The following is a 22,161-nucleotide window of genomic DNA, read 5'->3' on the forward strand; positions in this document are numbered from 1 at the left end:
GAATAATATTTCATTATGGATATACCATATTTTGTTTGCACATTGGGTGATGGACATTTGAGTTTTTCCCGCTTTTTGGTTATTATGAATTTACCGCTGTTAGCATGCATGTTCAAGTTTTTGTGGGGATGTATATTTTCAGTTTTCTGGTATATACCTAGGAATGGAATTGCTGGGTCATGTGGCAACTCTGTGTTTAACCTTTTGAGAAACTGCCAAGCTGTTTTCCAAAGCAGCTGGGCATTTTACTTTTCATCCAGCAATGGCTGAGGGGTCCAATTTCTTAATATCCTCACCAACATTTTTTTTTTTTTTTTTTGCTGTACGTGGGCCTCTCACCGCTGCGGCCTCTCCCGTTGCAGAGCACAGGCTCCAGACGCGCAGGCTCAACGGCCATGGCTCACGGGCCCAGCCACTCCATGGCATGTGGGATCCTCCCAGACCGGGGCACGAACCCGTGTCCCCTGCATCGGCAGGCGGACTCTCAACCACTGTGCCACCAGGAAAGCCCAACATTTTTTTTTATTATAGGCATTCCAGTGGGTATGACTCTTACTGTGTTTTGATTTGCATCTCCATGATAATTAATGTAAAATACTGTTTTTAAAGTTTTTTTTAATTGTAAAGGCAATAACAGGATATTGTTGAAATTAAGAAAAAAAAAGGAACTTATTAAGAAAATATGTATCACCCATAACTTTAACATATATAGGCAGTTACTGTTAACATTTTGTATGTGTGCTTTGAGTTTTTATTTTATTTATTCTTTTGGCTGCGCTGCATGGCTTGTGGGATCTTGGTTCCCCAACCAGGGATTGAACCCAGGCCCTTGGCAGTGAGAGCACAGAGTCCTAACCACTGGACTGCCAGGGAATTCCCAAGTAACTCTTATTTTACTTAAAAATGGCCCCAAAGCACAAGAGTGGTGATGCTGGCAATTCAGATAGCCAAAGAGAAGCTTTAAAGTGCTTCCTTTAAGTGAAAAGGTGAAACTTCTATACTTAATAAGGAAAAAAAAAACCTGTATGCTGAGTTTGCTAATATCTGTGGTAAGACCGAATCTTCTATCCGTGAAATTGTGAGGAAGGAAAAAGAAATTCTGCTAGTTTTCTTGTTGCACCTCAAACTGCAAAAGTTATGGCCAAGTACATGATAAGTGCTTAAAGATGGAAAAGGCATTAAATTTGTACAGTAAGAGACTTCCCTGTCGGTACAGTGGTTAAGAATCCGCCTGCCAGTGCAGGGGACATGGGTTCGATCCCTGGTCCGGGAAGCTCCCACGTGCCGTGGAGCAACTAAGCCCTTGTGCCACAACTACTGAGCCCACGTGCCACAACTACTGAAGCCCACGTGCCTAGAGTCCATGCTCCACAACAAGAGAAGCCACCACAATGAGAAGCCCGAGCACCGCAATGAAGAGTAGCCCCTGCTTGCTGCAACTAGAGAAAGCCTGCGCGCAGCAATGAAGAACCAACACAGCCAAAAATAAATATATTTAAAAAAATTTTTTTTACAGTAAGATATTTTGAGAGGGAGAGAGACCACATTCACATAACTTTTATTACAATATATTGTTTGTAATTGTTCTATTTTATTATTAATTATTGTTGTCAATCTCTTATTGTACCTAATTTATAAATTAAACTTTATCATAGATTTATATGTATAGGAAAAAACACACGTGTATATAGGGTTCAGTACTACCTGTGGTTTCAGGCATCTACTGGGGTCCTGGAATTTATCCCTTGTGGATAAGGGGAGACTCCTGGGTTGATCAAACCTTCCTCTTACTCTTTCCTCACTCAGTTTTCATGTCTTTGTGGTTCTCCTACCACTTTGACTGTTCTTCTAGTCATCATAATTCCTCTTCCTCCTCCTGCTTGTAAATGTGCGAGTCTCTTGAGGTTCTGTTTTTGATTCCATCTATTTTCTCACTTTATGTTTTCTCTCAGTGATCTCACTGACCATTGTGGCTTCAGTCACTGTCGACATGCAGTTGATTCACAAATCTGCCTCTTCTGTTAGGTTACAGTTCCTTCCTCGATTGTCTTTGGACACCTCCATCTAAATGTCTTCCCAGAACTGCAGGTTGAAGATTCACATAATTGAACACCTGTCTTTCTTTCTCCCTTGTGTCCTCTTCATGCTGTGGCCATCCCCAAACATGGTTGGTGTGCTGCTCCTGCCATGCCTTTGCTCATGGCATTTCCTTTCCTATCCTTTGGAGTACTTTTCCTTGTACTCTTCAATATACTTCAAGGTCTGCCTCAAATACCGTCTTTTCTGCAAAGTACTAATGTGGGCTGCAGATGACCTGCTCGTTCTTTGCTCTAAACTTGGGAGTTTCCTACAGGCTATCTCTTAAAACTATAAAGCTCTTTGTGATTTTTGTCTGTGTTTGCTTTTCTAGCCATAAATCTAGCCACTCCCCCTCAGGAACTCAATAATTCACCTCATGATACACATAGAATCACTTCTTGTTCCTCAGGGCAAGACTGTATGCTTTCATGCACATGTCATTTTCCCTGGTGGCATATCTTCCACTTAGTGCTTTTTGGGGGTGTGGGTGGATAGAGTTGATAGTAGTGGTCTTTCAAACTAGTCCTGTAGAGATGTCTTCCGTCACATAGATAGATGTCCTCCATCTACTGAATTCTACAAGCAGTTTGGCATAGGGAAGAGACAGAATTTGAGCTTTGATTTTAAACCCTGGTTTTGATATTTACTAGCCATGTAAACTTGGTACTCAAACTTTTCTGAACCTCTATTTCCTGATCTGTAAAATTGGGAGAGTGTTTAACCTTATGGGGCCAATACAAAGTTTAAATAAGAAACTGCATATAAAATGCCAAGCATATGCTAAGTCCTCAATAAATGGTGTTAAAGAAAAAAAAAAAGAAATGAAAAGAGAAGAGAAGAAAAAAGAGAAGCAGCAGTTATTATTCCCTTCATGGGGTCATTTGTGTACCATGGGGGCATGGGAAATGGTGTCAGACTGAGACAGGGTGCTCAAGGCAGAGCACAAAGGATATATATTCTTACTCGTGGGGAACTGGTTTACTAATGACAAATTCTAGCCAGATAATGAGAGAAACTTCCTCCTGCAGCCAACTAGTGACTTCTTCCTTACATTACACACAGCACTTCATTCATCTTTCTCTAGAAAGAAATGCTTTGTTCATGTTGTCCTGTCACCCGCTCTGCCTCCTCCCATACATGTTCCATATTGTCCCCAATATGGCTTTTAAAATGCAGGTTGTATATGTTGCCCCCTCCCTCTCTTTCAGTACAGATAAATCCTAACTCCTTACTGTGAATTATAAGGCTCTTCATGATCTGGTCTTCACCTACCTCTCTAGCCTAGTCTTTCACTGTGCCCCATGCAATGGACATTTGTCATTTTTTCATCTGACCAGTATCAACTCTTTTCTTATGTCTGGGAAATTCCACAGTGTCTTGGTGGAGGACAGGACCTATCTCACATCTCAGATATTGAAAAGTTTGGATCCTCATTTTCCCAGCTCCCTGGCAGCTAGGGCTTAGGAATGTGACCTGGTGGGACTTTGAATCTGCATTGGGGTGGGCACTTTGAATCTGCATTGAGGGACACGGAGGATCAAGGACTGGGCCAGTGGCAACAATGATGGCCTCATGTTATATTGGCAGTCGTGTCTCCACCCGCTGGTACCATGAGTAGTTTCAATTGCAGTTATGACTGCCTAGCCTAGATTGATAATGGCTTAGTTTCAGAGTCTAGGTTTTTCAGCCCTTGTGTTGGATCTTTGAGGTTACCCATTGCTTTTCCAATAAATTCCTTATCTGTTTAAAGGAACTCAAGATCATTTCTCTTATTTGCATTTATAAAGAGCCTTGACTCATACCGCCCTCTAGTACCAAGTGCCCCATTCACATTAACCTTCCTGCAGTTCTTCCAAACTAACCATGGTTGTTTCTGCCTCTGGGCTTTCTCACATTCTGTTCTACCTGGAACACTCTTTACCTAATTCTCAAATTGTTTTGACTCTTGGCGGTCCTTTAGGACACAGCTCTGTTATGTCACTTTTTCTGCAAATCTTACCCCAATTCTTAAGATTGGGTTAGCTCCTCAGTGTTCCCACAGAATCCTCTGCTTACCTCTATATAATACTTATCACACTATATTGTAATTGCCTTGACATCCCTTGGAGACATGGGCTAGTAGTATATTCAGTATCTTTGCATTGTCCCTGGCAGATAATAATTACTATCTAAATTTTATCTGTTGAATGAGTGAAAAACTATTGAATTATACTCTGTGTTATGTTAAAATTTGTCTATTTGCATGTCTGTTTTACCTAATAAACTGTGACTATTCTAAGAGCAGCGGCCAAGTTCTTCTTCACCTTTATATCCTTAATTTGTAGCATAGTATTTGGTTTATAGTAGACACTGAGAGAATGTTGAATGCATAACTGAATGACTGAGTGGCAGAGCTGTCTTTTTAGAATTTCAGTTCAACAGTTTTTCCCAAGAGAAAGTATCTTCTTTGACCATATAGGTAAAGGTGAGATATCTGCATGTAGCTCATATTGAGTAATTGACATTCTCAACTTCTCTGTATCAGGACTGGTAATCTGTTTAGAAGATAATGTTTATACATGAACAAAAAACTATTTGACAAGCCAGTATTTTATGTGCCGACTGAGTGATATAGGCAGATGTTGCTTCAGTGTCAGGCTCAATATAACGTTCTTTTTTTTTTCTTAATATTTATTTATTTTGGCTGTGCCGGGTCTTAGTTGTGGCCCGTGGGATCTTCGTTGTGGCATGTTTAGTTGCGGCCTGCGTGTGGGATCTAGTTTCCTGACCAGGCATCGAACCTGGGCCCCCTGCATTGGGAGCACAGAGTGTTACCCACTGGACCACGAGGGAAGTCCCTCAATATAACATTCCTTTTTTTTTTTGTGGTACGCGGGCCTCTCACTGTTGTGACCTCTCCCGTTGCAGAGCACAGGCTCCAGATGCGCAGGCTCAGTGGCCATGGCTCACGGGCCCAGCCGTTCCACTGCATGTGGGATCTTCCCGGACCGGGGCACGAGCCCGCGTCCCCTGCATCGGCAGGCGGCCTCTCAACCACTGCGCCACTAGGGAAGCCCTCAATATAACATTCTTAATCGAGTCTTTGAAAGTGTGGTACCTAAGCAACTACTTAGGAAATGGTTATTGGTTAATTGGATTGATTAAAATAGAAGCCTGTAGTAGGCTTTGTCTTTCTGTTTTACTTGGTTTATATGCTGCTTATTTTGGACTGGTTCATTGGAATTTTTCCTCGTTCCTTTTTAGGTCCAAGACAACTTTGACAAGATTGAATTCAATAGGATGTGTTGGACCCTCTGTGTCAAAAAAAACCTTGCAAAGAGTCTCCTGCTCATTACAGAAGACGATGCATTTAAAGTATGGGTTATTTTCAACTTTTTATCTGAGGACAAGTACCCACTAATTATTGTACCAGAAGAGGTAAGTGTGGCTCTGGGAAGTTTTACAGGGCCATCTTAGCATTTAATAGATCTAACTTGGAAGTAGATATGGAAGGAGATCCTGTACTAGTGTTTTTGGATCAGAGGCAAAAAAGCTTAGATCCAAAAAAGTCCAAAAGTTAGTGATTTAGGGTTATGCAGTAACCATGGAGATTTGCACACAGGGTGGGACTCTTCCTCTCTAAACTGCTATAATTATAGAAAATCCATCCTCATGTTCAAAGAGTCTTTATTCAGTACAAGTCACAACATAATTTTCTGTCTACTTACATATTGGCAAAACCATAAGAAATGGCTGAGTGATGCTAGGGAAACACATAGGATCCAGAATGTTTTTCCCAAGGCTGATTTATGTGAGGAAATAACTATTCTTGTTTCAAAGCCAAGGATGGAGACTTTTTTAAGACCATACTTTCTAAAGTAAATGAAAAAGGACATTTGCTTGTTTTGTTCTGGGTTATTTTCCCTGAGCTTCCAAGGGGCGGGGGGACGGCGGGGGACAGGGGGAATACAGGAGTAAGGATTCTGTGCTCTCTTACTGCCCTAAAAAATGATCCATGTAATACATGCTTATTACAGTAGTAAATTAAGAAAAGACTAATAATATGCAGATTAATCAACTGTAGTCCTCCCCTTAAAAAGAGTCATTTGTAATCCCCTAACCTTGGACAAATGATGTAACCTCTTGAGTTTTAATTTCCTCATCTATAAAATGGGGCTCATAAAAATGTTTATTCTAAGGGTTGTGAGGCTCTGTATTTAAAGGACTTAGTTCAGTAAGTGAAATAAGTCAGAGAAAGAGGAATACTGTATGATTTTATGCATATATGGAATATGAACAAACAAAAATAATCGAACAAACCAAACCAAACAAAAACATGTAGATACAGGGAACAGAACAGTGGCTACCAGAGGGGAAGTAGGGGTGGGAAGGGTGAAAGGGATAAAGAGGGTCAACTTTTTGGAAACTAAGTTTTCGGTGGTGAGCACACTATAGTGCATGTAGGATTAGAAATACAGTGTTGTAGACATGAAACTTATATAACGTTATGAACCAATGTTACCTCAATAAAAAATCTAAAATTAAAAAAAACAATTAAATCACGACTGGGGGAAAACATAAATGACTTAGCTCAGTGCCTGGCACGTGATATGTACTCAGTGAATGTTAGCTCCTATGACTAATATTATTGCATACATTTTTGCACACTAGTCTCCTTATTTCTGTAGGATAAATTCCAGCAGTGGAATGCTAAGTCCTAAGAAATGCTCACTTTCAGGGTATGAGATGAACGAAGCAGAATTGCCCTTCAGAAGGGCTGTACCATTTATACACCTACCAGTAGTGATTGAGGGTGCCCATTATTACCCATCCCGCCAGCATGAGTCTAGTCTGTGATTTATTTGTATGATTCATGTTTATGTTAGGAAAATCTGTTTAAACCTTCACACTGCAATATTTTATTTCAAGTCAGCAAGGATTTATCGACTGGCAACAGTAAATGAGGCAATAAGAGGAATACAAAGTGAAAAAGATGACTTCCTGCCTTCAAGGAATATGCAGTCTGCTCAAGGAAAAGAAAAAAATCAAGTGTAATTCAAAGCAAAATAAACTACCTGTTATAAGAGAGGTGCAAATGCCATGCAAATACAGAGAAGGGAAAGATTTATTCCAGTTTGAGGGAGGTCAGGGATCAGGGAAGGCTTTTTAAGAGAGGCAGTATAATGTAGTGGTTAAAAGCAGCGTCTTAAACTTTTTCAGTAAAGGGCCAGACAGAAAATGTTTGAGGTTTTGTGGGCTTCCTGGGCCATATTGTCTCTGTTATAGCTACTCAACTCTGCTGTTAATAGCGTGAAAGCAGCCACAAGACAATATGTTCCTGTGCTTTAATAAAACTTTTACTTATGGATGTTGAAATTTGAGTTTCATATAATTTTAATGGACCATGAAATATTATTATTCTTTTGATTTTACCCCCTCTAACCGCTGAAAAATGTAAAAACCGTTCTTGGAGCAAGTGTGTATAAAAACAGGCTGAGAGCCAGATTTGGCAGCTGGGGTAGATTTGACTCATGGGCTGTAATTTGGTGTTCCTTGGTTAAGAGCAGGAGTCTGGAGTCAGATTTCTTGGATTTGAATTCTGGCTTCCACTCTGCTCACTAGCTGTGTGACCTTGGGAAATTTACTTCATTAGTTTTTGCTGTAGTTTCCTCAACTGTAAAATAAGGCTAATGCTAGTATCTGCCTCCTAACTGCTCTTGTGAATATCAAATGAGAAGACTGCCTGGCCCTTAGAAAGTGCTCATTTGTGTTACCTATTATATTTAGTGGGAAGGTAGCATTTATGCTGGGCCTTAAAAGACAGAAGAATTTTGACTAATGGAGAAGGCAGAGGAGAAGACTTCCGGTTGGAGGGAGCAGTGGGCAAGGTTATATGAGGCAGGAAAGGAAAGGAAGGGCATGTCGGAGATGAGTGAGGTATCCAGCTTGACTGAATTGCCAGTCTTTGAAACAGCTGGATTGACTGATTTAAGCCAAAAAGGGAATTTTAAAAAGGATGTTGGGTAGCTGACAGAATGGCTATGGTGGCTGAAAAACCAGGTGTGGAGGCTGTGCAGTGAGGAACCACAGGGAAAATGTGTGTTGTACTTGTACCACGGAACACCTCTGGCCCTGCACACTGGGTGCTGTCCAGGAACTCAAATCTTCCTGCAAGTAACTGCTCTTGCTACCATGGAGAGTTTTCTGTGCCTATTTCTCAATCACAGTCAGGGCATGATGCATCTAATTGTTATAACCTAGGTCACATGCCATGAGCTAGCTGAAAAGGAGGCCTGGAAAGTGTCCAATTGTGTTTTTAACTTCCATATTGGGAATTCCCCAGACATAAGAAGCGGGTTAGGTGCTGGGCAGTCGAAAAGAATGACACATGCCCTTTCTAACTAGAATTGTGATGGCTGTACAGAGATAGAGACAAGTTTCAGGTCTGGGCGACTGGGAGGTAATATAGTATAGTTGTTTAAAGCATGGTCTTTCAAATCAGACTGCCTGGTTTAAATCCCTACTTGACCACTTTTCAGCTCTGTGACTGTGAACAGATTACTTAATCTCCCTGTTTGGGTTTCCCCATCTGGAAAATGGGGATCACTACTTCCTTCACTGGACTCTTGTGAGGACTGATAGTTGATGTATGTGAAGCATTTAACTTAATGTCTGGCTCCATGATAAATGCTCACTAAATTGTGTGTGTGTGTGTGTGTGTGTGTGTGTGTGTGTGTGTGTGTGTATGAATGAATGACAGGGTGATGAACAAATTGGGGATATGATGTATGATGATGGGTTTGGTACATTTGGCATTTTAAGTGGATCATCCTTGTGGAGCTGTCCTGTTTGAACTGAAAGAGTACGTTTAGAGCTGTGAGAGGTCAGGGCTGGAGACAGAGACAAGGAAGCCATGGGACTAGGTTAGATCAGGGAGGAAGAGACAATAGTGGGAGAAGCGAGGGCTGAAGACAGAATCTTGGGCCCATTTCTGTAGCAGGGGGAGGAAATAGATTTGGTAAAGGAAGCAGAATTGGATAGTCTGTGAGGTTGGTGGAGAACTGGGAGAGTGTTGAGTCATGGGTGCCAAAGAAAGAAAAAGTTCTAAGAAGCAGAAAAGTAGTTCCTAGCATTAGATTCTATAGAAAAATTAGAGGGTAATGAGTGAGAAGTTGCCCTTGGATTTAACAATTAGGTGGTCATTGGTAAGCAAGGAGAAGGCAGTTTCACTGTAGCGGTGGGGACAGTTTCTTAGTGCTTAATAATGTAATTGTGCACGTATGTGAAAGGGGAAGTAAAAAATAAAACATGCTGAGCTTCCGTGGTGGCGCAGTGGTTGAGAGACTGCCTGCCGATGCAGGGGACACGGGTTCGTGCCCCGGTCTGGGAAGATCCCACGTGCCGCGGAGCGGCTGGGCCCGTGAGCCATGGCTGCTGAGCCTGCGTGTCTGGAGCCTGTGCTCCGCAACAGGAGAGGCCACAACAGTGAGAGGCCCGCGTACTGCCAAAAAAAATAAAAATAAAAAAATAAAACATGCTATGGAATTTTTGTCTACAAAAATTTTCTTAATACAGAAACATATAGAAGGGAATAGAATGTTGATAGATGTAGAAAAAGATATGCTAATGGTATTTTTAAAACCTAGCTGCTGCTTAGGGAGAGTGGGAGGGAGACGCAAGAGGGAGGGAATATGGGATTATATGTATACATATAGCTGATTCCCTTTGTTATACAGCAGAAACTAACACAACATTGTAAAGCAATTATATTCCAATAAAGACGTTAAAAAAAACTATATTACAACAGTGACTATAAGGAAATCTTTCAAAAAAAAACCTAGCTGCTGCTTGGAAGAATTGTGCTAATAAATCTCCAGTATTGTCTTTTAAGACATTTTGTAGTTATACTTAGTGTTGTAAATTTATTTGCGTTTTCTTTAGAACTGGAGATGGGGTGGGTCTCTTACCCATGATCTTTTGGTCTCTAAAATATCCACAGTGGACTTGAAAGTGGCTTTGTCCTGATTTCAGAATTAGAAATTAGTTTGTAAGGAGACTTAACCATATTCTTCAAAGCAGCTCTTGATGTGGAGGACTTGTCATTAGTAGATTATCACTGAGTCACAGGCTGTGGAGGGAGCCAGTCAGCATCAGCTTCCTGACTACTCTGCCTATGACACTCAAAAGATTTATGCTAGGGCTTCCCTGGTGGCGCAGTGGTTGAGAGTCCGCCTGCCGATGCAGGGGACGCGGGTTCGTGCCCCGGTCCGGGAGGATCCCACATGCCGCGGAGCGGTTGGGCCCGTGAGCCATGGCCGTTGAGCCTGCGCGTCCGGAGCCTGTGCTTCGCGACGGGAGAGGCCACAGCAGTGAGAGGCCCGCGTACCGCAAAAAAAAAAAAAAAAAAAAAAAAAAAAAAAAAAAAAAAAAAAAAAAAAAAAAAAGATTTATGCTCGGGGGCTTCCCTGGTGGCACAGTGGTTGAGAGTTCCCCTGCTGATGCAGGGGACACGGGTTCGTGCCCCGGTCCGGGAGGATGGGCCCGTGAGCCATGGCCGCTGAGCCTGCGCGTCCGGAGCCTGTGCTCCGCAGCGGGAGAGGCCACAACAGTGAGAGGCCTGCGTACCGGGAAAAAAAAAAAGATTTATGCTCGGGGCTTCCCTGGTGGCTCAGTGGTTAAGAATCCGCCTACCAAGGCAGGGGGCACGGGTTCGAGCCCTGGTGTGGGAAGATCCCACATGCCGCGGAGCAACCAAGCCCATGCGCCACGACTACTGAGTCTACGCTCTAGAGCCCACATGCCACAACTACTGAAGCCCGCGTACCTAGAGCCCGTGCGCCACAACAAGAGAAACCACCGCAATGAGAAGTCCGCACACCGCAACGAAGAGTAGCCCCCGCTTGCCGCAACTAAAGAGAGCCTGCACGCAGCAACGAAAACCCAACGCAGCCAAAAATAAATAAATTTATTTAAAAAAAAAAATTTTTCTGCCCTAGGTGGCCCGAAAAACTGGGACCTATGTAAGACTTGATGTGGGCCATGACTTTATTTTTATGCACCCAGAGCCCAGCCAAGACTTCACTGCTTGCTTGCCTTCTTCTTTGCAGGCTGACAGGAATGTCTTCATCCTCTCCTAAACAAGTTAATCTTATTCGAGAAGGGAATGGCCTCTTTTTGACTTGTCAGGATAGTCAAGTAGCATACCTTGTCATGTCATTGTTTGGACTTAACTCTGTTGTTTTGATGTCCTTAGCTCCCTCAGCATTCTTCTGATTAGAAGTAGAAATAGAGTTAGTTTTACAGATTATTCCTCTGTGGCCAGGAGTACTTGTGGGGGGAAAGAAGGGATCATTAAAACAGATTTACGTGGAACTGCTTTGTCTGGCTGCTGAACCAGCCTCCTAAGGTTTAAAATGTGGCCTTGTATTTATTGAGCTCCTAGCACATCTCCTGGCCTTTGCCAAGCACTGCAAATTCAAGGTTGCACAGTTTATGAGAAACAGAGTCATTTCTTAAGGTGCCCATTCTCTGTTAGATTTTGTTTTCTTCCTAAGTACTTTAATAGTGTTAAAAAAAACTATATTTTGAATGAGTTTTAGACTTACAGATTTTAATAAAATTAAGTATGAAAATGTACATTTAAGAATAAAATTTGAAGTATAATGTCTTAATTTGTCATGAATGAGTTTGATTTGTATTATTACAAACAGTTTTTAGGCTTTATAAATTTAAAGTAATTGTTATGTTTCCAATAAGTCATTTAGCATAATGATGGTTTGCATTTTAAGTCCAAAATATTTTTAAGTTAAGATTTAATTCTCCGGCTTCGATTAATACTATATGAGATATAAGTAACAGTGGTAGTGACATGAATAACATAAGTGGGGTAAGTTTGCTTTTGACTCAGTTTCCCATCACCCAGAATATCAGTCAATATCAAGAATATTGAATAAATTAAGTGAAAGTGACTTAGTACCAAAAGTCAAGAAATTGCATGTCCCCATTTGAGATGGTTCTATAATTTTTTGTCAAATGATATTCCTGGAAATGTGTGTCTGCAAAGTATAGTTTTTATATTAGCATTCATTTCCCACGGAGCCAAGAACAAAACAGGATGTTTGTCTGTTGCTTATTTGGAAGAATTGCCTTCTTGCAATTAAGTATTAAAGCTGAAATAGTTTTAAGAGATCCTTTATTAAGAAATAAAATCTGAATTGTTATTAAGTTAATAAAGACCCTCTTCAATGATTACAGTGAAACAACTTCTAACAAATAAACTTTGGAGCCAGAGGCCTCAAAAATCACATGCAGCTTGAAAGTTTATTCTTTGTTATTTTTGGTGCAACTTGCCTTGGGAGGAGGAAGTAAGCTGCTTCCTGAAACTGAATGAGCTCTTAGAATTGGTGCGGTCCACTCAGACTAACACAGCAGCACGTGATTTATTATTTAGTATCATCGAATAGTTACTGGGAATGGGAATGTTTGTCTCTCCTTGGCCCAATATAATGCACTAAGAGGTCCTTAAGTTATTTGGTTATAAGTATATGACTGTGTTGAAAGCCAACAGGAAATGAATCTAGATTACTTGCCTGGAACAGTCACTGGGAATGCAGAGCAGATGCTGAGTGCTGATGACAAACTCTGGAGGGTTGGGGGAGGGCAACTTCAGAAAGGTTCAGGATGAATCTGGGAAGCTGTTTCTAGAGCTGAGTTTGCTGCTAACAGGAAACAATGTTAAAGACATTCTAATATACATGAGGAATTGAAGCTCAGGGTGTGAGGGGCACCAGTTCATTCACAGTGGTAGGTGAGGGAAAGCTAAGGCTGTTTCTTGACTAGTCATGCCCACTTTTTGTTATCCTGTCCATGCATGTGGCCACACCCATGGCCTCACTACTAAAACTTCTAGCAGTGCCTGTACAACCTTTATCCCAAGTTGTGATCAGGCAGCATGGGCCCTCTTTTTGCTGCCTTAGGGAGATTGAATTTCTGTGCATGATAACACCTCTAAGTTATCTTACTTTGGTCAATTATTTATATAATTGACTTTTTCTCTCTTGTGTCTTATTGCCTTTAAGCTTTTTTCCTTCTACTCTTTTCTGTCCTGTTCTCTCCTTCCCTTTTCCCTTTCTTTTCTTCTTAATAATTTTCTTTTTCTCTTTTCCACTGCCTGTCCCTATTACTTCTGTTTAAAAGCCAAAAAAATAATAATCTGATAAGCTAAAGAGCAGATGTTACATCTTCAGCAAGAGAAAGGAAAGACCTAAGTGTGTTTTTCTCCAGCAAGTAAACATTTGTTGAATACCTGCTGTATGCTAGATTTAGGGTATTAGATAATCTGCATACAAGAGGAGCTTACAATATCTCATCAAATTACAATAGAACTCTTGATATTTTTTGACCTTGTGATATTTTGCGAATGTATATTTCTTTGCAAACATGTTTTTCCTATTGTTGGCATTCTTTTTCTGTTAAAGTATGTTATTTCACAAACGACATTATAATCAAATTGTTGGAAGTGCAAAGAAGAGAAAGAAAAAATTAATTCACAATCCTATATGTAACAAATTAGGCTCTAATATTTTGCTCTAGTATTTTTCAAAATATTTATATAAACTTTGTGCAGTGGAGATCATGGGTAAATTTAATTTTGCATTCTTCCTCACTTAATATTATTTCATAAATGCTTTCTTAAATGTAATTTTATTTTTTCTGTTTTTTAAAAATTTAATTTAATTAATTTATTTTTTATACAACAGGTTCTTATTAGTTATCTATTTTATACATATTAGTGTATACATGTCAATCCCAATCTCCCAGTTGATCCCCACGCCCACCCCCCGCACTTTACCCCCTTGGTGTCCATACGTTTGTTCTCTACATCTGTGTCTGTTTCTGCCTTGCAAACTGGTTCATCTGTACCATTTTTCTAGATTCCACATATATGCATTAATATACGATATTTGTTTTTCTCTTTCTGACTTACTTCTCTCTGTAGGACAGTCTCTGGGCCCATCCATGTCTCTACAAATGACCCAATTTTGTTCCTTTTTATGGCTAAGTAATATTCCATTGTATATGTGTACCACATCTTCTTTACCCATTTGTCTGTCAGTGGGCATTTAGGATGCTTCCATGACCTGGCTATTGTAAATAGTGCTGCAATGAACATTGGGGTGCATGTGTCTTTTTTGTTTGTTTATTGAAACAGAAAGTCACAAAAATTATAATCATACTCATCAGTTCACTCAGCCCCATGTAATTAATTTTTTTTCATCTTGATCTTTTGTTAGCACTTTTATGAATTCATCAGTTTTCCATTAGAGTTCTGAAAATGCTTATTCATTCAGTTCAGCAGTATAGTCAGTTACCAGAAACCTGTACTTCTCAGAGTCTTTTCAGTGAATTCCTTGAATTCAGTGAAACCCTTTTATAGGAACATATTTGCAAAAGCATCAGAGTACACCCAGAACTGTCTGTAAATGACAAAAGATTTAAAAATGACCACGGTTAAAGATTTGATGAAAGTTCATAATAATGCAATTGACAAGGAAATTTAGTTATTTCTGAGATATACATTTTAAAGTAATAACTAGAATTATGACTTATAACATTATACCAGAACATGTAAGATTTTTAGAAATTTCATGTAATGTCTGAAACGTTTATATTAACATATTTCCATACAAATAACCCAAAGAAAGTTTAGTATTAGTTGTTTTGTTTGTTTGTTTTTTTATACTGCAGGTTCTTATTAGTCATCAATTTTATACACATCAGTGTAGACATGTCAATCCCAATCGCCCAATTCAGCACACCACCATTCCCACCCCACCGCGGTTTTCCCCCTTTGGTGTCCATACGTCCGTTCTTTACATCTGTGTCTCAACTTCTGCCCTGCAAACTGGCTCATCCGTACCATTTTTCTAGGTTATTTTTCTAGGTTCCACATACATGCGTTAATATACGATATTTGTTTTTCTCTTTCTGACTTACTTCACTCTGTATGACAGTCTCTAGATCCGTCCACGTCTCAACAAATGACTCAATTTCGTTCCTTTTTATGGCTGAGTAATATTCCATTGTATATATGTGCCACATCTTCTTTATCCATTCGTCTGTTGATGGGCATTTAGGTTGCTTCCATGACCTGGCTATTGTAAATAGTGCTGCAGTGAACATTGGGGTGCATGTGTCTTTTTAAATTTTGGTTTTCTCTGGGTATATACCCAGTAGTGGGATTGCTGGGTCATATGGTAATTCTATTTTTAGTTTTTTAAGGAACCTCCATACTGTTCTCCATAGTGGCTGTATCATTTTACATTCCCAACAACAGTTCAAGAGGGCTCCCTGTTCTCCATACCCTCTCCAGCATTTGTTGTTTGTAGATTTTCTGATGATGCCTATTCTAACTGGTGTGAGGTGATACCTCATTGTAGTTTTGATTTGCATTTCTCTAATAATTAGTGATGTTGAGCAGCTTTTCTGCCAATTTTTGTGTTGGGTTGTTGGTTTCTTTAATATTGAGCTGCATGAGCTGTTTATATATTTTGGAGATTAATCCTTTGTTTGTTGATTCGTTTGCAAATATTTTCTCCCATTCTGAGGGTTGTCTTTTCATCTTGTTTATGGTTTCCTTTGCTGTGCAAAAGCTTTTAAGTTTCATTAGGTCCCATTTGTTTATTTTTGTTTTTATTTCCATTACTCTAGGAGGTGGATCAAAAAAGATCAAAGAGTGTTCTTCCTGTGTTATCCTCTAAGAGTTTTATAGTGTCCAGTCTTACATTTAGGTCTTTAATCCATTTTGAGTTTATTTTTGTGTATTTAGGTCTTTAATCCATTTTGAGTTTATTTTTTAGGTCTTTAATCCATTTTGAGTTTATTTTTGTGTATGGTGTTAGGGAATGTTCTAATTTCATTCTTTTACATATAGCTGTACAGTTTTCCCAGCACCACTTATTGAAGAGACTGTCTTTTCTCCATTGTATATCCTTGCCTCCTTTGTCATAGATTAATTGACCATAGGTGCATGGGTTTATCTCTGGGCTTTCTATCCTGTTCCATTGATCTATATTTTTGTTTTTGTGCCAGTACCATATTGTTTCGATTACTGTAGGTTTGTAGTATAGTCTGAAGTCAGGGAGTCTGATTCTTCCAGCTCCTTTTTTCCCCTCAAGATTGCTTTGGCTATTCGGGGTCTTTTGTGTCTCCATAAAAATTTTAAGATTTTTTTGGTTCTAGTTCTGTAAAAAATGCCATTGGTAATTTGATAGGGATTGCATTGAATCTGTAGATTGCTTTGGGTAGTATAGTCATTTTCACAATATTGATCCTTCCAGTCCAAGAACATGGTATATCTCTCCATCTGTTTGTGTTATCTTTGATTTCTTTCATCAATGTCTTATAGTTCTGAGTACAAGTCTTTTACCTCCTTAGGTAGGTTTATTCCTAGGTATTTTATTCTTTTTGTTGCAATGGTGAATGGGATTGTTTTCTTAATTTCTATTTCTGATCTTTCCTTGTAAGTGTATAGGAATACAAGAGATTTCTGTGCATTAATTTTGTATCCTGCAACTTTACCAAATTCATTGATTAGCTCTAGAAGTTTTCTGGTGCCATTTTTAGGATTCTCTATGTATAGTATCATGTCATCTGTACACAGTGACAGTTTTACTTCTTATTTTCCAATTTGTATTCCTTTATTTCTTTTTCTTCTCTGATTGCTGTGGCTAGGACTTCCAACACTATGTTGAATAATAGTGGTGGGAGTGGACATCCTTGTCTTGTTCCTGATCTTAGAGGAAATGCTTTCAGTTTTTCACCATTGAGTATGATGTTTGCTGTGGGTTTGTCATATATGGCCTTTATTATGTTGAGGTAGGTTCCCTCTATGCCCACTTTCTGCAGAGTTTTTATCATAAATGGGTGTTGAATTTTGTCAAAAGCTTTTTCTGCATCTATTGAGATGATCATATGGTTTTTATTATGCAATTTGTTAATATAGTGTATCACATTGATTGACTTGCGTATATTGAAGAATCCTTGCATCCCTGAGGTAAATCCCACTTGATCGTGGTGTATTATCCTTTTAACGTGCTGTTGGATTCTGTTTGCTAGTATTTTGTTGAGGATTTTTGCATCGATATTCATCAGTGATATTGGTCTGTAATTTTCTCTTTTGGTAGTATCTCTGTCTGGTTTTGGTATCAGGGTGATGGTCGCCTCATAGAATGAGTTTGGGAGTGTTCCTTCCTCTGCAATTTTTTGGAAGAGTTTGAGAAGGATGGGTGTTAGCTCTTCTCTAAATGTCTGATAGAATTCACCTGTGAAGCCCTCTGGTCCTGGATTTTTGTTTGTTGGAAGATTTTTAATCACAGTTCCGATTTCATTACTTGTGATTGGTCTGTTCATATATTCTGTTTTTTCCTGGTTCAGTCTTGGAAGGTTATACCTTTCTAAGAATTTGTCCATTTCTTCCAGGTTATCCATTTTATTGGCATAGAGTTGCTTGTAGTAGTCTCTTATGATGCTTTGTATTTCTGTGGTGTCTGTTGTAACTTCTCTTTTTTCATTTCTAATTTTATTGACTTGTGTCTTCTCCCTCTTTTTCTTGATGAGTCTGACTAATGGTTTATCAATTTTGTTTATCTTCTCAAAGAACCAGCTTTTAGGTTTTTTTTTTTCAGCTTTTAGTTTTACTGATCTTTGCTATTGTCTCTTTGTTTCTATTTCATTTATTTCTGCTCTGTTCTTTATGGTTTCTTTCCTTCTACTAACTTCGGGTTTTGTTTGTTCTTCTTTCTCTAGTTCCTTTAGGTGTAAGGTTAGGTTGTTTATTTGAGATTTTTCTTGTTTCTTGTGGTAGAATTGTATTGCTGTAAACTACCCTCTTTGAACTGCTTCTGCTGCATCCCATAGGTTTTGGATCATTGTGTTATTGTTGTCATTTGTCTCTAGGTATTTTTTGATTTCCTCTTTGATTTCTTCAGTGATCTCTTGGTTATTTAGTAACTTATTGTTTAGCCTCCATGTGTTTGTATTTTTTGCGTTTTTTTCCCCTGTAATTGATTTCTCATCTCATAGCATTGTTGTCAGAAAAGATGCTTGATATGATTTCAATTTTCTTAAATTTACCGAGGCTTGATTTGTGACCCAAGATGTCATCTATCCTGGAGAATGTTCCGTGTGCAGTTGAGAAGAAAGTGTAATATGCTGTTTTTGGTTGGAATGTCCTATAAATATCAATGAAATCTGTCTGGTCTGTTGTGTCATTTAAAGCTTGTGTTTCCTTGTTAATTTTCTGTCTGGATGATCTGCCCATTAGCGTAAGTGTGGTGTTAAAAGTCCCCTAGTATTATTGTGTTACTGTCGATTTCCTCTTTTATAGCTGTTAGCATTTGCCTTATGTATTGAGGTCCTCCCATCTTGGGTGCATTTATATTTATAGTTGTTATATTTTCTTCTTGGATTGATCCCTTGATCATTATGTGTGTCCTTCCTTGTCTCTTGTCCATTCTTTACTTTAAAGTCTATTTTATCTGATGTGAGTATTGCTACTCCAGCTTTCTTTTGATTTCCATTTGCATGGAATATCTTTTTCCATCCCCTCACTTTCAGTCTGTATGTGTCCCTAGGTCTGAAGTGGGTCCTTTGCAGACAGCATATATATGGGTCTTGTTTTTGTATCCATTCAGTGAGCCTGTGTCTTTTGGGTGGAGCATTTAATCCATTCACATTTAAGGTAATTATTGATATGTATGTTTCTGTTACCATTTTCTTAATTGTTTTGGGGTGTTTCTTTGTAGGTACTTTTCTTCTCTTGTGTTTCTCACTTAGAGAAGTTCCTTTAGCATTTGCTGTAGAGCTGGTTTGGTGGTGCCGAATTCTCTTAGCTTTTTCTTGTCTGTAAAGCTTTTGATTTCTCCATCAAATCTGAATGAGATCCTTGCTAGGTAGAGTAATCTTGGTTGTAGCGTCTTCCTTTTCATCACTCTGAATATATTGTGCCCCCCCCACTTCTGGCCTGTAGAGTTTCTGCAGAGAAATCAGCTGTTACCCTTATGGGAGTTCCCTTGTATTTTATTTGTTGTTTTTCCCTTGTTGCTTTTAATAATTTTTCTGTGTCTTTTAATTTTTTTCAGTTTGATTACTATGTGTCTTGGCGTGTTTCTCCTTGGGTTTATCCTACCTGGGACTCTCTGTGCTTCCTGGACTTGGGTGGCTATTTCCTGTCCCATGTTAGGGAAGTTTTCCACTATAATCTCTTCAAATATTTTCTTGGGTCCTTTCTCTCTCTTTTCTCCTTCTGGGGCCCCTATAATGCGAATGTTGGTGCATTTAATGTTGTCCCGGAGGTCTCTTAGATTGTCTTCGTTTCTTTTTTTCTTTTTTCTGTTTCACGGCAGTGAATTCCACCATTCTGTCTTCCAAGTCACTTATCCGTTCTTCTGCCTTAGTTATTCTGCTATTGATTCCTTCTAGTGCATTTTTCTTTTCAGTTCTTGTATTGTTCATCTCTGTGTGTTTGTTCTTTAATTCTTTTAGGTCTTCATTAAACGTTTCTTGCACCTTCTCGGTCTTTGCCTCCATTCTTTTTCTGATGTCCTGGATCATCTTCACTATCATTATTCTGAATTCTTTTTCTGGAAGGTTGCCTATCTCCACTTCGTTTAGTTGTTTTTCTGGGATTTTGTCTTGTTCCTTCATCTGGTGCATAGTCCTCTGCCTTTTCATTTTGTCTTTCTGTGAATGTGGTTTTCACTGCACGGGCTGCAGGATTGTAGTTCTTCTTGCTTCTGCTGTCTGCCCCCTGGTGGATGAGGCTATCTAAGAGGCTTGTGCAAGCTTCCTGATGGGAGGGACTGGTGGTGGGTAGAGCTGGGTGTTGCTCTGGTGGGCAGAGCTCTGTAAAACTTTAATGTGCTTGTCTGCTGATGGGTAGGGCTGGGTTCCCTCCCTGTTGGTTGTTTGGCCTGAGGCGACCCAACACTGGAGGTTACAGGCTCTTTGGTGGGGCTAATGGTGGACTCTGGGAGGGCTCACGCCAAGGAGTACTTCCCAGAATTTCTGCTGCCAGTGTTCTTGTCCTCACAGTGAGACACAGCCACCTCCTGCCTCTGCAGGAGACCCTCCAACACTAGCAGGTAGGTCTGGCTCCATCTCCTGTGAGGTCACTGCTCCTTCCCCTGGGTCCTGATGTGCACACTACTTTGTGTGTGCCCTCCAAGAGTGGAGTCTCTGTTTCCCCCAGTCCTGTCGAAGTCCTTCAGTCAAATCCCGCTAGCCTTCAAAGTCTGATTCTCTGTGAATTCCTCCTCCTGTTGCCAAACCCCCAGGTTGGGAAGCCTGACATGGGGCTCAGGACCTTCAATCCAGTGTGTAGACTTCTGTGGTATAATTGTTCTCCAGTTTGTGAGTCACCCACCCAGCTGTTATGGGGTTTGATTTTACTGTGATTGTCCCTCCTACCATCTCATTGCGGCTTCTCCTTTGTCTTTGGATGTGGGTTATCTTTGTTGGTGAGTTCCGGTGTCTTCCTGTCGATGATTGTTCAGCAGGTAGTTGTGATTCCAGTGTGCTCGCAACAAGGAATGAGTGCACATCCTTTTATTCCGCCATCTTGAACCAGTCTGCCTTAAATGTAATGTTAAATGGTTGAATAATATTCTACTCAGTGCAGAAGGAAGTAACATTGATGGAGTACATACTGTGCCAGACATTGTGCACAGTGTTCTATTTTTGTCCCATTTTATCCCCATAGTAGTTCTGTATGATGGGTGTTATTATACCCATTTCATAGATGAGAAAAATTGAGACCTAGCTTAGTTTATTTCCATTTCATTAATTGACCTCTACTACATTCTATGTATGATTCTGAGTTCTGGAGATTCAAAGATGAGTGGGACATTGTCCCTCCTATAAGGATTTCAGAAAATCTACAGGGGGCAGCGTATGAGTATAGAGATAGTTTCAGTACAGTATGCTGAGTGCAGTGACACAGAAGAGGAACACCTGACCTGGGTCAGAGCAGTGCTTCTCAAACTTTAATGTGCATATGGAAGTACTGGGGGTTCTTGTTAAAATGCAGATTCTGATTTTGGGGTCTTCGGTGCGGTATGAGATTCTTCGTTTCCAACAGGCTTCCAGGTGACGCTGATGCTGGTGGTCCACATTTTGGACTATTTTGAGTGGACATATTATTGACAATGTAGGATTTGAACAGATACCAGTTAGCTGGGTAGAAATGGGGAAAGGTAATCTAGATAGGACAGCATGGGGCAGGGCATAGAAGCATAAAAAAATGTGTTAAATGGGTAGACTACTTATAATCTATAGCAGGTGTTGGCAAACTACAGCTTGCTGGGTGAATTCAGCCCACATAGCCTGTTTTTATATATATAGCCCATGTGCTAAGATAATTTTCACGTTTTTAAAGGGTTGTTAAAAAATACCAAAAAAACAAAAAAACCCGAACAAAGAAGAACATATACCAGAGATGTAGAAAGTCTTAAATGTTTACAAGCTAGCCCTTTACAGAACATGCTTGCGATCTGTGTTGATGGTGGTTATTGGTGGAGTGTAAAATCTGCAGTAGGGCATGGCAGGAAATATGTTAGAGACAGTAGGCAGGGGTGATCACAGGGGACACAGAGGAGCTTGGCCTTTATCTTTGAGGTGATAGGGAGCTAGGCAGAGTTTAAAGAAGGGAGGTGAAAACAGTAGGATTTTGTCACTGATTTGATGTAAGGGAGTGGGGAACAGGGTCCTGACATGGCTGAATGGTGTTGTTCCCAACTGAAATCCATAATTGGAGAAGAAGCCATTTGAAAGGTAGAGATGGTTCATTCATTCATTTTTGCACATGTTGAGTTTGAGAGAGCACTGTAGGATACCCAGGCTTTCCAGAGGATAAGAGAGATCAATTCTCATTCAGTATTACTGCATCACTGTTTTGTTTAACTGTTACTATTTCATTTACACTTTTAAAGTACTTTCATGTCACATGTACATCCATACTCATTCATCTGAAAACAACAGGTTGTTGAACAGCAGGTGTCTTGTAATCCCTTTCATGCAATGTGATGTGTGTGTGTGTAGAGCTGT

At 39.8% G+C, this 22,161-nt stretch overlaps 1 protein-coding gene across 2 annotated transcripts in view; it reads left to right on the plus strand.

The window, feature by feature from the left end:
• SWAP70 (switching B cell complex subunit SWAP70) overlaps positions 1–22,161 on the plus strand; it is a 75,117-nt gene that overhangs the window by 31,870 nt on the left and 21,086 nt on the right. The window contains exon 3 of one of the 2 annotated variants that reach the window (XM_065881716.1): positions 5,323–5,496. The exons of the other annotated variant lie outside the window; for it this stretch is intronic. Coding sequence (XP_065737788.1) covers positions 5,323–5,496 — 174 coding nt within the window. The remainder of the gene's footprint in view (positions 1–5,322; positions 5,497–22,161) is intronic. 2 annotated transcript variants of the gene reach the window in all.

Source organism: Phocoena phocoena, chromosome 8, assembly GCF_963924675.1.
Source record: "Phocoena phocoena chromosome 8, mPhoPho1.1, whole genome shotgun sequence".
Lineage (NCBI taxonomy): Eukaryota > Metazoa > Chordata > Mammalia > Artiodactyla > Phocoenidae > Phocoena > Phocoena phocoena.